General features: G+C 51.7%; 1 protein-coding gene across 2 annotated transcripts in view; it reads right to left on the bottom strand.

Moving 5' to 3' along the window:
• Shank2 (SH3 and multiple ankyrin repeat domains 2) overlaps positions 1-14,617 on the bottom strand; it is a 523,081-nt gene that overhangs the window by 243,145 nt on the left and 265,319 nt on the right. For both annotated transcript variants that reach the window (XM_029557122.1, XM_008854979.3), the window contains one exon: positions 11,155-11,268. In XM_029557122.1, coding sequence (XP_029412982.1) covers positions 11,155-11,268 — 114 coding nt within the window. The remainder of the gene's footprint in view (positions 1-11,154; positions 11,269-14,617) is intronic.

Below are 14,617 nucleotides of genomic sequence, written 5' to 3' on the forward strand. Positions count from 1 at the left end.
ACCCATCCATCCACCCACCCACCCACCCATCCATTCATCTGTCCACCATGCACCCAGGCACCCATCTACATTTCCATGTGTTCATGCATTCATCCACCCACACTCTCCCTGCCCATCCATTCATCCACACATCCACTCACCCTTCCACCCACCTACTTGCCCATTTATGCATCCGTCCACTCATTCATCCATCCACCTGCCCACTGCTCATCTATCCATCCATCCACCCATCCATCCATCATCTATCCATGAATCCATCCACCTGCCCACCGCTCATCTATCCATCCATCCACCCATCCATCCATCATCTATCCATGAATCCATCCACCTGCCCACCGCTCATCTATCCATCCATCCACCCATCCATCCATCATCTATCCATGAATCCATCCACCTGCCCATCTTTCATGTGTATCCACCCATCCATTCAGCCTTCCCCCACCTCTGCATGCCTCCATTCATCCATCCACACTCATCTATCAGCTCCTCCACCCACTCTTTGGTACCCCTCTGCTTGGCCATGTACGGTGTGGGACGCACTGTCACCAGCTGGCTGTGTCTTTCCTGTCTTGATTGTCACCAAGGACCACCAACTCGGTCAATGAGTCTTGACCACAGGTACTTATAAGCCACCACCCGGGTGCTTACCCAAGTCTCCTTGAGGCATTTATACTGATTAATGCTGTCTCTATCCATGGCTCCAGACCCAGCTCAGTCAGCACACCCTAGAAGTTGTGCAGTACTGACCTCGGGGACCCACCCCATGCTTCTGGGTAGTTGTGCTGTTCATTGGGCCCCAGTGCTGGGCCGGCCCTGTCTATGTCACACCCTGTTGTATTTGAAATGTGGGATGCTGTGACAGAGGGCCATACTGCACCTGGAGATTTCCAAGGGATTCATCCCCTCCCGTGGCAGCCCAAAGCCCAGTAAAGTGCACCACTCAGAGCTGAAAACAGAGGCTCAGAGAGGCTGAACAACTTGTCCATAGTCACACAGCAAGGACATAGTGTAGGCTCTGACACCTGAGCCTGTGGCCTTAAATCAGAAGCTGTACTTTTGCCTTTGCAGTGGACTCCAGGATCCAGGTTGTGTCCCCTGACCCAAGGGTGGACCCTGGGACAGCCCTGGCTTCCAAATGCTGCTGGGCAGGCATACAGGCCAGCCAATGGCAGCCTCAGGACAGACAGGCAGCTTCTGCCCTCATGTCATACTTGGGAAGCACTGAGCTAGGGGGCATCGTTCACAGATGTCTTGGGGGGCAGCCTCAGTGTTCGTGCCCCTCGCCCCATACAGACACGATTCCTAGCCAAGGCATCAACCCCAGTGTGGCTGTGCTCACAGACAGGGCGCTTAGAGAAGGTCAGAGACGAGAAGAGCCGGCCGGGTTGGGGCCCAGCCTGCTGGGTCTGCTGACCCCCTTAGAAGAAGAAGAAACGCTAGGGTTCAATATGCATGGAAGAGAGGCCAGGTGAGGATCGAGGATGCTTGGGTAGCGGGTCTGCCAGCTGGGGGAAGCGTCCCCCTGAACCAGCCCTCTGCTCCACCTGGGAGCCTGGACTTTTACCTCTGAGGCAGAGAGGGCTGAGCTACCTAGACTGTGGGATGGAACAACAGCAACTTCTACCCAGCCTGCTGTCCTCCCACTGCGCCCCACCGATGTGCTGAGTGACCCCTGCCCATGCGCATCTGGGTCATGCCGTCTCCCGGCCCTCCTGAGCCCGCACCCAAGGTGACTGCTGAGCACAAAGTGAGTTTCCACTCACAGCATCAGGGAGGGCTGTGGGGAAGAAGGGCAGGGCTGGCGCCCAGCATTGCCAGGTTGCCATGGTAACCCAGAGCAGTCCACCACTGTTCTGGGAAGAGGCGGGGGAAGGCCTGGGTCCCACAGTGAAGCTGAAGACCAAATCCTCCCAACGTGACCCAAAACATCACGCAGACATCGTGGAACTCTATTTTTGGGGGTGAACCCAGGCATGGAAACCAGTATTTAAAACCCGAGCAGCTGCTACGAGACAAACGCAGCCCCTCCCCCATGCCCAACCGAAGCAGTTCCGAATGTATTTTAATAAAATGGCGTAAAAATATAGGGTGGGGTTGCATGTGTGTGCCGGGTTGTTTAACAAACACACAGTCGTTAGCAGGCGGTACAGCAAGCCCTCATATTTATTTTATGTCCCGTTGGGGAGCAGTTAGTGGCTCCTTTGCAAGCTGGCTGAGGCTGCTTATTAATATTTTAGATTGTAATTGTGCTAATAGAGTCATTTGCCTGTATTTTTAACTGCTCTAAAGATAACAGAAGCGCTCTATTTTGGAAGAGGCCTCCTGGCCACTGTGAGACTTGTGGAGGCTTTCCACCCACGGTGACTAATGGAGTGCTCTTTGATAGGGAGACTCTACTAGCCTCTGCTGCAGGAAGTGGGGACCACTCCCCTTACTATCCTCATGTCCTTGGGAAGGACAGTGTCCTCTCTGATCTTCAAAGAGCCCAGATGCTTCCTCCCTGAGGAAGGGACATCTGAGCACTGACAGAATCTACGTCCTCACAGCAACCCCGCTGTCTGAACATGTCATTCTCTCCCTGCCTCGCTCCCTGTGTCCCATCCCAGGCTGGGCATCCCCTCCGCAGTACCAGTCCCTGCCACAATCACTGGCTTCATGAGTCACATCGGCCCCACTGTAGCTGTCAGGGGATATGGCTGAACCAAATAGCCAGCACCAAGTCAATATCTCTTTCTGTTGGACTTAGAATTTATTAGGACAAAAGGCCTGTGGGCTCCTGGGGCCACCTGAGAGGCAGGCTGATCAGAGAATAAAGCCTCCACAGAGAAGTGAGGGCCCAGAGGTGGAGAGGGCTCCCTGGGCCCATCCTGTAAGCACCTGGATCCAGCTGTGCCTGAAAATGGTCAGTCTGAGGCTTTACAGCTGTGTAAGCTGATGTATCCTTCACACAGGAAATGGGCTCACAGTTTTTTGCCTTCAATTGAAAGAGCGATCATGACTCAAGCAGCCTCTAAGTTGGGATGGGGCTGTGGGCTGTGTGAGGCCCGAGCAGCCGCAAGCACAGCTTTCTCCCTCTGAGCACCAGGCCTGGGCTCCACAGCATGGGATGATCACTACACAAGACCCACAAGAACCCGTTCCTTCCCTTCTCATCATGTAGCCTTGGCAGCCTTGGGGCCCACTATGTAGCCCAGGCTGGCCTCAAACTCACAAGAGTTGCACCTGCCTCTGCCTTCTGGGTGTTGGGATTAGTGTGTACCACCACCCTTAGCCCTTGACGCTGACTTTTAAAGACAAAACTGCTTCTTGTTCTTAATAAAGTTCCACACGTCACTATAGTCAGGGCCATTCAGCCCTCTGAAACCCCCATGTCCCTCTGGCTTTTGTCCTTGCCAGGGGATGTTCTGTGCTGGGTCTTGCTGAGCTGCCTATCATAGCCAACCCTCATCGTGAGATTCTAAAGGGAGCACTTTAAGTTGCTTACACAGGAAGCTGGCACCCCAGCCCAGCCAGGAGGAAGCCTTCATGTTCACTTAAGTAGAAAAGGGCACAGGGGGGTCACGGTGGAGCTGGCCTGCTGCCCACAAGCGGCACACAGCCCACACCTGCCTCTTCTGAGTCACAGAGAGGGTGAATAACCATCAGAGTAGAAGGGTCCCCTGTCCCAGAGAGCATCACTGGTCCGAGGCTTGTTTCTGGTTTCTGGAGTACGTGAAGAGGAACACCGAAGTCAATATGCAACCGGTAGATGACCCAGAGATTCCTGGGCCAAAGCCCGGAACTGGTGCTGGGCAGAGGAGGAACTGAGTGACCACAGAACACACAGCATTTGGAAGTAAGGCACACGGCTGCTGAAAACACAGCATGTTTGGGGCATGGTGGTACACACCTGTGATCCCAGCACCTGAGAGGCTGAGATACGAGGATCACAAGTTCAAGGCCAGCCTGGGTTACATAGCGAGTTTCTGGCTGAGCTGAGCTACATAGTGAAACCATGTCCAAAATAAAAAGGAAAGCAGGAAGGAAGGGACAGAGGGAGGCAGCTGACACCAACGGCCGTCAGCTGCGATGAGTGCGGCTTCTGCTCCCGTCATCTCAGGCCACCCTGTAGGATGTGTATGGTGGGAATGACTGCATTTCAGGTAAGACAGTTAATACAAAAAGGTAAAGTGACTTTCCTGAGGGAGCCAAACCAAGAGGAGTGTAGGAAACCAGGAAGCCAGGCCCTAGGGTGAGGTGAGCCTAAAACTTTTCAGTCCAGGCTGCATTCTCTGCTAAAGGGAGGGCACTGGAAACAGCAGCTCTGACAGCCCTCTATTGCAGAACACTGCCAGACTGGCAGGAGAAAGCGGCCTGGTCATAAGTGCAGGCTCCCTGCTCTGTGGGAACGCACCTTGGTCAACAACCCTTAGCTCATCTCCTTGTCCTGAACAAATAACTCAGCTATCCTTGGCTAAGAGATTAGACCAGGTTAAAGGTTTACTTCTGAGCTAAGAGCTAAAAGATTACTATGCTTTTAACTCTAAGAAAGAAAACATTGTGGCCAATAAATTACTCGATGGGCATTGATAATCTTGAGAAAAATTTAAGCATCCTTTTAGTGCCAACTAACAGACTATATGTCCTGTTTCTTTGTATCCTAAATCTTTGTATGTGACTGCCATATCCCATGTGACTGCCAATTCCTTGGGATGTATAAAAACCATCTGAATTTTAAAATAAACAGCTTGTTGAAAAGACACAAGTCCCAGGGCCCAAGACTCTGTTGCTGGTCGGTATCACCATCCTTCATGAGAGTGAGGTTCCCTAGAGCAAGGCACACTTGGGTCATCCGATAGAGGAGAATGTGGGAACTGAAGGAAATTTCAGGAACTGCATGGGGCAGTCTAGGGAGCTCCTTGGAAGGAGGGAGCATGAGGCGGAGGGGAGATGAGAGCTCAGCCTACAGTCAGAGCAGCAGGTTTGCCAAGCTGGAGTGCCAGGCTTGGATAGTATCCCCCTACCATCACATAAAACCTCAGTCATCACTACCACCATCACCATCATCACTATTACCATCATCACCATTATTACCATTACCACCATCACCATCATCATCATCACCACCACCATCATCATTGCCATCACCACCATCGTCATCATCATCATTGTCACCATCATCCACATCATCATCACCACCATCACCACCACCATCATCACCATCACCATCACCACCATTATCGCCACCATCATCACCATCATCATCACTACCACCATCATCATCACCATCACCACCATCATCACCATCATCATCACTACCACCATCATAATCACCATCACCACCATCATCACCATCATCATCACTACCACCATCATAATCACCATCACCACCATCATCACCATCATCATCACTACCACCATCATAATCACCATCACCACCATCATCACCATCATCATCACTACCACCATCATAATCACCATCACCACCATCATCACCATCATCATCACTACCACCATCATAATCACCATCACCACCATCATCACCATCATCATCACTACCACCATCATAATCACCATCACCACCATCATCACCATCATCATCACTACCACCATCATAATCACCATCACCACCATCATCACCATCATCATCACTACCACCATCATAATCACCATCACCACCATCATCACCATCATCATCACTACCACCATCATAATCACCATCACCACCATCATCACCATCATCATCACTACCACCATCATAATCACCATCACCACCATCATCACCATCATCATCACTACCACCATCATAATCACCATCACCACCATCATCACCATCATCATCACTACCACCATCATAATCACCATCACCACCATCATCACCATCATCATCACTACCACCATCATAATCACCATCACCACCATCATCACCATCATCATCACTACCACCATCATAATCACCATCACCACCATCATCACCATCATCATCACTACCACCATCATAATCACCATCACCACCATCATCACCATCATCATCACTACCACCATCATAATCACCATCACCACCATCATCACCATCATCATCACTACCACCATCATAATCACCATCACCACCATCATCACCATCATCATCACTACCACCATCATAATCACCATCACCACCATCATCACCATCATCATCACTACCACCATCATAATCACCATCACCACCATCATCACCATCATCATCACTACCACCATCATAATCACCATCACCACCATCATCACCATCATCATCACTACCACCATCATAATCACCATCACCACCATCATCACCATCATCATCACTACCACCATCATAATCACCATCACCACCATCATCACCATCATCATCACTACCACCATCATAATCACCATCACCACCATCATCACCATCATCATCACTACCACCATCATAATCACCATCACCACCATCATCACCATCATCATCACTACCACCATCATAATCACCATCACCACCATCATCACCATCATCATCACTACCACCATCATAATCACCATCACCACCATCATCACCATCACCACCATCACCACCATCATCATCACCATCACCACCATCATCATCACCAACAACATCACCATCACCACCATCACCACCATCACCACCATCATCATCATTGTCACTACCAAAATCACCATCATCAGCAGCAACAGCACCATCATCACCACCAACATCACCATCATCATCACCATCACTACCACCATCATCATTTACTCTCCAGGGTCAGAGGAGATACCATGGAGGAACCATGAGGTCCCATGAACACCTGTACCCCAACTCAGAATGAGGCATCACTTCCACATGAAATGTGACCCAGCAATTACTGGGGCCACCATTTCATTTTGTGTTGGTCCCCAGCCTCTGATTCATTAGGGGACAGGAACTCAGTGTTCTGGTAACAGGCAGAAAGTACCCTGCAGGCCCCTTCTTGGTGGGTTATTCATTTCTTGAATCACTTGCCCGTTCCACTAAATGCTCCAGAACACTTACTTTGTGATGTACAAAGTCCTGCTCTACAAAGAGAAACAAACTCCATGGGCCCGGGCGAGGCTGACCTTGTGTGGAAAAAGCTCGCTGAATGGAAACATTGAAAAAATATTCCAAGCCATCCTTTGGATTCTATGCATATTCAAGGTCTACAAATTCCCAGTGTCAAAAAAAAGCCACAGAAAGCACTATGAAAGAATAAAAAAGGATAAATTGGACTTCATTTAAAATTTAAAAACCTTTTACTCATTAAAAGACGCAATTAAAAAATGAAAAGGCAGGCTAGGAGACTTATTTACAACACAGATCTGATGGTGACCCGATAAACAGGGTCATCACAAGAAAAGAACTTAACTTCCACATGCCCAGACAAGAGGGAGTGTTCCAATTAGAAATGAAAAGAACCCACAACAGATACTTCTTGAAAGAAGTCATGCATGTGGTAAAGGGACCTACAGAGGGCTTATCACAAATGCCACTGGGGAAATGCAGGCCACCCTCACGGTAAGAAGCAGTTTCACACCCACCAGAGATCAGAGACTGATACCACCAAATGCTGCTGTTGACATGGAGCACCTGGAAAGATCAGGCACTGAGGTGTGGGTCCCAGGTGGCCCTGCAGCTTAGAGTGCGTGTTGTAATTCCTTCCTTCGTCCTTCTCCCTCGCTCCCTCTCTCCATCTCCCTCCCTCCCTCCCTCTTGTCTTCTCTCCTTCCTCCCTCTCTTCCATTAAATGTGCATGTGTGTGTTTGTGTATATATAAATACACATAGGGGTGCACATGTACCTGTGTGCATGTGAACACCGGAAGAGAACCTCAGAACTCCGTCCACCTCATTTTTGAGTCAGGGTCTTGAGCTCGCCCACCATACTTCACTGTGTGACCATCAAGACCCTGTCTGCCACCTCAGTGCTGGAATCACTGCACCACCACACCTGGTGTTTTTACAGGGCTTCTGGGAATGGAACACTTTACCGACCTAGTTGTTTCCGCAGTCCTATGTGGTAATTTCTTATGCGACTGAACAGGCTCCAACCACGTGGCCCATCAGTTTTTCCCCCAGAGAAGCAAAGAGACATGAAATCACGCGTCTACCAAAACATGCATGGGTACACTCTCAGAAGGGTATGTAGCTGATGGTGACCAGAAAGTGGGGTGGGAGGTCATGGTCCCATAACCCCCGTGGTGGTGGTGGCATGCCCCCGATAACCTAACCTAGCCGCACACCCAAAAGATCCCACTGTTTCCCAGTAGTTCCATAGCTGAGGGCCCAGCCTTGAACACAGGCCTCTGGAGGACAGTCCAGATGGGAGTTGAGTGCTGAAGGGGACACCCCACTTCAGTCCCAACACAGGTCTGTGCACACCCATCAGACACATTTAACCTTCCCAGACTGCGTGAGTACTATTGTATGCAACTTAGCTACAAAAGAAGTTACTAGAAAGATGTCCACATAAAACAAAACACACACTTTCCTGCAAATCTCCTGCCCTGGAGCCCAGCCTATGGCTGCTGTCCCTGTCTTTTACTCTCCAAGATGTTGGGTGGACCCATGGCATTCTATGGTGCAATATATCTGCCAGTGACTCTGGGGACAAGGATTCCCCTCCTGCACCTAAAGATGCCTGTGTCCTAGTTCCAGGACCCACCATGTCACCCACACAGTGACCTAAAAAGGTGACGGACCGTAGATGGCATCAAAGCTGCCAGTCAGGCAGCCTGGACCTGAATTATCTAGCTGGAGTCATTGGTCACACGAGCATCTAAAACTGGAGGATGTGGAGGCAGAGGGAAGGTCTGAGAGATGAACCCAGAGACTGACCCAGCCCATAGCTGCTGGTCTCATAGGGGAGGAGGGCACCAGAGCCAAGGCCAGCCAGCCACCCCTAGGAGCCAGAAAAGAGAGGAAACAGGCCCTCTCCCAGCAGAGATTCCTGAAGGAACCAGCTCTATTGACACCTTGATTGAGGCCTAGTCAGCTGCCCTGTCTTCTGACTTTCAAACAGCAGAGACTGGATTTGCACTGTCAAAAAAAAAAACTGACTTTGTTTTGATATATTCCGGCTCTTAAGACCCCTAGGGGCACAAGGAGATGCGGTTGAACTGTCTTCCTCCCATGTCCAGCAAAACCCTGGGGGCTGGGGGTGCTCAGGAAGAGGTGACATGGAAACACTTGGGGTGAAGACTCAGGATCCATTCTGCCCTCCCAGGTTGCCCAAGACACAGAACAGCCCTCAGAGGGAGCTTGTAACCAGGTCGGCACAGGTAGACAATGGTGCTCTATCAAGGATGCCACTGTGGGTCTGAGTGGGGGCACGGAGCCCTTTGGGAAGTCTCCTTACCAAACCATGACAGCTTCTGCTGTGATGAACCCCAACACAAGCCTCCACCTGCAGAAGCTCCTCTCACAGGATGGGTGTCCGTCTGGCAGGCTCTACCACCCGTGGGGGACTCTGCCAGTGGGCTACGAGAAGCTGCAAATCTCTCACAAGGCTGGCCGGAGGGTGGGGCAGGGTGCTGCACACCATGTGGCCACTTCTAGTAAGTCCCGGTCTTCTATAGGATAGAGGAAACAGGACGGGCCAAGGACCTCTCAGGTAGCTCCCCAGGGCTGACTGTCTAGGTGTGGGTCAGCCGCATATCAAAGCCCTACCAATGGGAGAGGAGAGGACAGGGTGACACAAGTGGCTTTGAGGGTAAATATGGGAAGGGGGGCGGTGTTGACCTCACTCTCTAGCTTCATCCTTCCTAGATGTGGGGTGGGCCAGGCTGTTTGCAGCGGAAGCTGGGGGCACACCGGGGCTGGATGTAGGTTGGGGGCCATGAAGGACCAGCTGATACTGGATGCTTAGTGCTCTCACAGCCTCAACTAGCAAAACCTGCTCCAGCCACACAGTATTCCCATCCCATCACTTCCCACCTTGCCTTTCAAGGTCTGGCGTACTGGCTGCAGATGTAGCTCAGTGGGGGAGAGTGCTTGCCTAGCATGCACCAACCCTGGGTTTGATCCTCAGTAACACATGAACCAGGTGTGGTGGCACACACCTGCAATCCCAGCACTCAGGAGATAAATGAAGGAAGATCAGGACTTCAAGGTCATCCTTGACTATATGGGGAATCAGAGGCTAGCCTGGGATACATGAAAGTGCTTGAAAACAAAAATATAAACAAACAAAAAATGGGCCTGGCATGAGGCACTTATTAGATTGATACCCCACAATGCAATCCAGCATTTGCATCTAAGCAGCATCCACAGCAAGCGGGTCAAGACACACAGATCACTGCCTCAAAGCCAAGTTCTCAGAGAGAAAGCTTGTCTCACCCCTGACAGACTTTAGGGGCCCTGTGGCCCAGGTTGACTTGACCAAGGACCCAGGTAGCTCAGCATGGAGTACTCAGACAGCGAGCCCCAAAATATGGGGTAAAGGACAGATCTGAACCAAATCCAGTGGCCGCAGGGTCCACATAGACAGCACAGTCAGTATCCGCAGAAGGTGTTTTTGGGAGTACATGGTCCAACTGGAACCCACAGAAGAGGTGAATCTCACGGGTGGCCACAGGCCACCAGGGGTCCCCTCTGTCCAGCTCTCAGATCATCTCATATAAATGGCCCCTGACATCATCACCGTACCAATCCTTTTAAACCACCTAGAATACTTTTCAGCCAGAGCAGGTTTGGGGAGAGCTCTAAGGAACAGTGCTAAGACAGCTTTGACTTGAGTCCTGGGCAGTTCCCTCTGTACAGTCCTCCCTGGGGAGGGTCTGGGGAGCCCTGCCCATCAACACAAGCTCCTGACACTCACACCGGGGACTGAAGAAAACATCACTCAGCCCCAGAGTCTCCTTAAGATGGCAAGGACACACACTTCACATCTGTGCAACAAGTCTACACAGGATGCACACCCTGCTGCCTTTGACCAGCTCACGACACGGGTCTGCCACATGTGTCAGGTTTGGACAGAGCCCAGTGCAACGGAACCAGTCAAGCTGTTTTCAAGGATGATGTAGGGACACAGGAGGTTTGCAATGCTGCCTCTTTCCACGTGGCCATTTTTACACACTCCAGGAGAGCAGACCCAGTGGTGCGGCTGGGCCCCCACAATGTGACCAGGCCCTGTAAGGTCGACGGGTACCTTCGAGGCCACCTTACCTGCCTGGCTGTCCCGGGGCTTGCACTGCACCTCCTCCACACACTCAGCCGGGAACCATCCGATGTGGCCGTGGGCGCTGCCTTCCCAGAAGCCTCCTTCACCGATGCTCAGAACTGGAGGTGACAGAAAGGGGAAAGTCTTCAGAGAGAGGGGCAGAAAGGATGGAGTGATGGGACACCCAACAGTGGCAGAAGAAGCGAGGGCCTGTACCACCAGCCCAGGACAATGCTTCCCTCAGGTGGTTGGGACTCACGTGGCCCTCAGGGAACACAGTGTCAGGCCCTGGCCCTGCCCACTGTCCTCTCCCACCTGGTGGGTGATGGAGGACAGTGAAGCCTGGAGGTCCTTCAGCTTTTTCATTTTGTCATACATATGTGTGTGCATGTACACGTGTGTGTGCACACGGAGTCCAGACAACCTTGGCGTTCATCCTTAGGAACATGCTCCACTTTATTTATTTATTTATTTATTTATTGGTCTTTTTTTTTTTTTTGAGACAGGGTCTCCTTGTAGTCCCAGCTGGTCTGGAACTCACTATGTAGACCAGGCTGGTCTCAATTTTACAGAAGCCCACCTGCCTCTGCCTCCTGAGTGCTGGGATTAAAGGCGTGAGCCACCACATCCAGCTTATCACCTTATTTTTTTAAGACAAGATCTCTCATTGGCTCAGAGTTTGCCCATTAGGTCAGGCTGGCTGGCTAGTGAGCTCCAGGGATCTCCTGTCTCTGCCTCCTCGGTGCTGGGGTTACAAGCAAATGTCACCTGGCCCAGCCCTTTACACGAATTCTAGGGCTTGAACTCAGGTCCTCCTACCTGGAAGACAAACACTTTACTGAAGGGACCATCTCCCGGCCCACATCACGCATGTGTTAGTTGAACCAAGTGCAGTGCCACTGGTGCTATTTCTCCACATACTTCCTGGAGGGGTGGGGGCTGGACATCCCCACCATCAGGATTTCGGGTGTAAAAGTTGGGGACTGCCACTTCCAAAGGAAAGAGCACTGGGGTACTGTCTTCCTACCCTGGGTGGAGGGTAGAAGGCTGAAGAGATGTCCAACTGCCAGCTCTCTAGAAAATTCCACCTGCCTCTTTGGAGTCTAACTTAGTGTGAAAAGAATACAAGCCCAAAGCCGTCTGATCTTGAGCTGTCGTCCCAATGGTGGGCAGCCCTTGGCTGAAGGTAGCCCAGTGTGGCACTGGCTCCACGGCAGAGGGAAGTCATAAAGAAACCACTGACTGTTGCTGCTGGTGAGAAGAAACCAATCTCTTTAGGGAGAAGGGAAGGTGGCCACATGGTGGCTGGTCCTCAGGGACAGAAATGGCCGGCTGCAGGGCGAGGAGCCATTTCAACCCAGGAGGAAACCCTCCCTGGGCTGAGTGGCAGGCACAGAGCAGCGATAAAAAACGAAGGACGAAAAGAAAGGGTATTTCTTTTAAATTCAGCTGCTGGACATGAGCAGGAACATGAGCCCAAAGACACCAGGGGCTGGGGAGAGGTTCCTGGGTCCACACGGCTCCCTCCAGCCCCATTAGTGGGAAGATTCCAGCTCTAAAGACAGAGATGTTGGGAATGGCGGAACTCCCCAGCCGCTCTACACATCTCAATCTGCTTTTAAATTACTCAGGGCTCAGCTGTGGTGAAGCACCGGGAGTGCTTCCCTCCTTCTTTCCAATCTCAAAGGGTAGATAAAGAGCCACCCGGCCCACTGATTTGAAAGGTCGACCAAACGATAAGCACAAAGAAACAACCGAAATGGAACGGACAAGCTGTGCCTCCAGCTCAGCACACTGTCCTAACTGCCTGAAGCAATTTCCTCCAAACATAACGCACTCTGAACTCCACACAGCCCTGCTCCTGGCGGAGCCCTGAACCCAAGCAGGCCATCCTGGGGTGTGGCCCTGGGTATAAGGAGGCCAGGGCTGACTCAGTCACGCACCAAGGCCCACAAGGACACTTGCAGTGTCCTTTTTCAGGGCTGTGAGCAGGTCACCCTGGTGCTCGAAAGCACCTGGCAGAAATGGAATCTCCAGGGTCAGGCTGGTATCCTGCCGTGCCACACCATATACCAGGAGCCACACTCGGGACAGCTTCCTTAATCACTCTGTGACTCGGTTTCCTCACTTGTCAGAGAGGAATACTATCTCGCTCACAGTGTCACTGTGTAAACAGAGGCATCAGAGCACAGCACAGAGCTAGGATACGGTCTCGTTTGTGGTGTCCTGCCATGCCACCTGCCCTGGAGGAACCCTGCAGGCAGTTGATTCCTTTCAGACGCACGCTCCATCGTGCTGTCAGGATGAGGCCCGGAGGAAAGGCGAAAGTCTTGTGAGCACAGACTGGTGCAGAGAGAGACCAGGTCATGTTCTGAGGAACTCACCAGGGTGGGAGCCTCCTGTCTCTTCAGGGTGTTTTCAGAGACAGGGGGCGGGGGACAGGAAACAACAGGATGTACGTCCAGACTGGATGGAAGTGGGAGGGAGGGGTAGAGGCAGGACTTGGGGTCCTGTTCTGAGCATGTATGTACCAAGCTGTCTTAAGCAGCCACGCTTGTCTACATTGGTGCTGGCTCATGGGCCTGCGCCTTATACACTCTACACACCGGTTCTGCCTAACTGAATGCAAGAGTTTTGCTTGCATGCCTGAGGGAATCACCTGTGTCCAGGTGAGAGTGGGTGTGGCTGTGTGGGAGTAGGTGTATCTGTTTGGAAGTGGTTGTGCTTTGTGGGTGTGTACAGGACTGTGTGGGCGTGTCTGTAAGGAGTAGGTGTGTCCATGAGTGGGCATGTCCCTGTGGGAATGTCTTATGGAAGTGGATGTATTCCTGTGGGAGTGGGTACTCCTTACCAGTAAAGGGGGAATCAGGCTTGGCTTCCTCAAGAATCAATGATCTAATTCAGAAAATCAGACTTGTGTAAGATGATGCTTACAGAAATCAGGAGGGCATCTCTTCCACAGCAGAACAGGAAAGAGCACTGGGCTAGCAGAAGTGAACCTGGGCTCATGGCAAGGAGCCAAGGGACCTGGGGGTCCTGTTCCCACCGTAAGCCTACTTTCTTGTGAGGGAACAGACTGAGTGAACTCTAGAGACCCACTTCCTCCCACAGGTGACAGCATGACAGACTGGAAAGACCTTATCCCCAGAGCCCACACTTCCAGGGGGCCAAGGGCAAGATGGGATTACCTCCCCTGCAAAGGCATGGGGGAGGCAGAGGGAGGACCAGGAGGGCAAGGAGCAGCTGCCCATTGGGCTGGGTCTCCAGGGGCCCTAGGAGAACTTGGGAAGAGCTATCGCTTCAGGTGGCTGGAGGGAGGATAGGTTGCACTTAGCATCCCCGGGGCCTAGAACCTGCTAGAAGGAAGGACCATCCTAACTACACCGATCTTGCCACAGGCAGTGCTCTAAGGCATCAATGGGAGCCAAGAGCTCCCTGCCCGCTTTCTGTAGGCCCAGCTGCACTGTC

The sequence above is a fragment of the Nannospalax galili genome, unplaced genomic scaffold, assembly GCF_000622305.1.
Source record: "Nannospalax galili isolate Female #2095 unplaced genomic scaffold, S.galili_v1.0 scaffold1307, whole genome shotgun sequence".
Lineage (NCBI taxonomy): Eukaryota > Metazoa > Chordata > Mammalia > Rodentia > Spalacidae > Nannospalax > Nannospalax galili.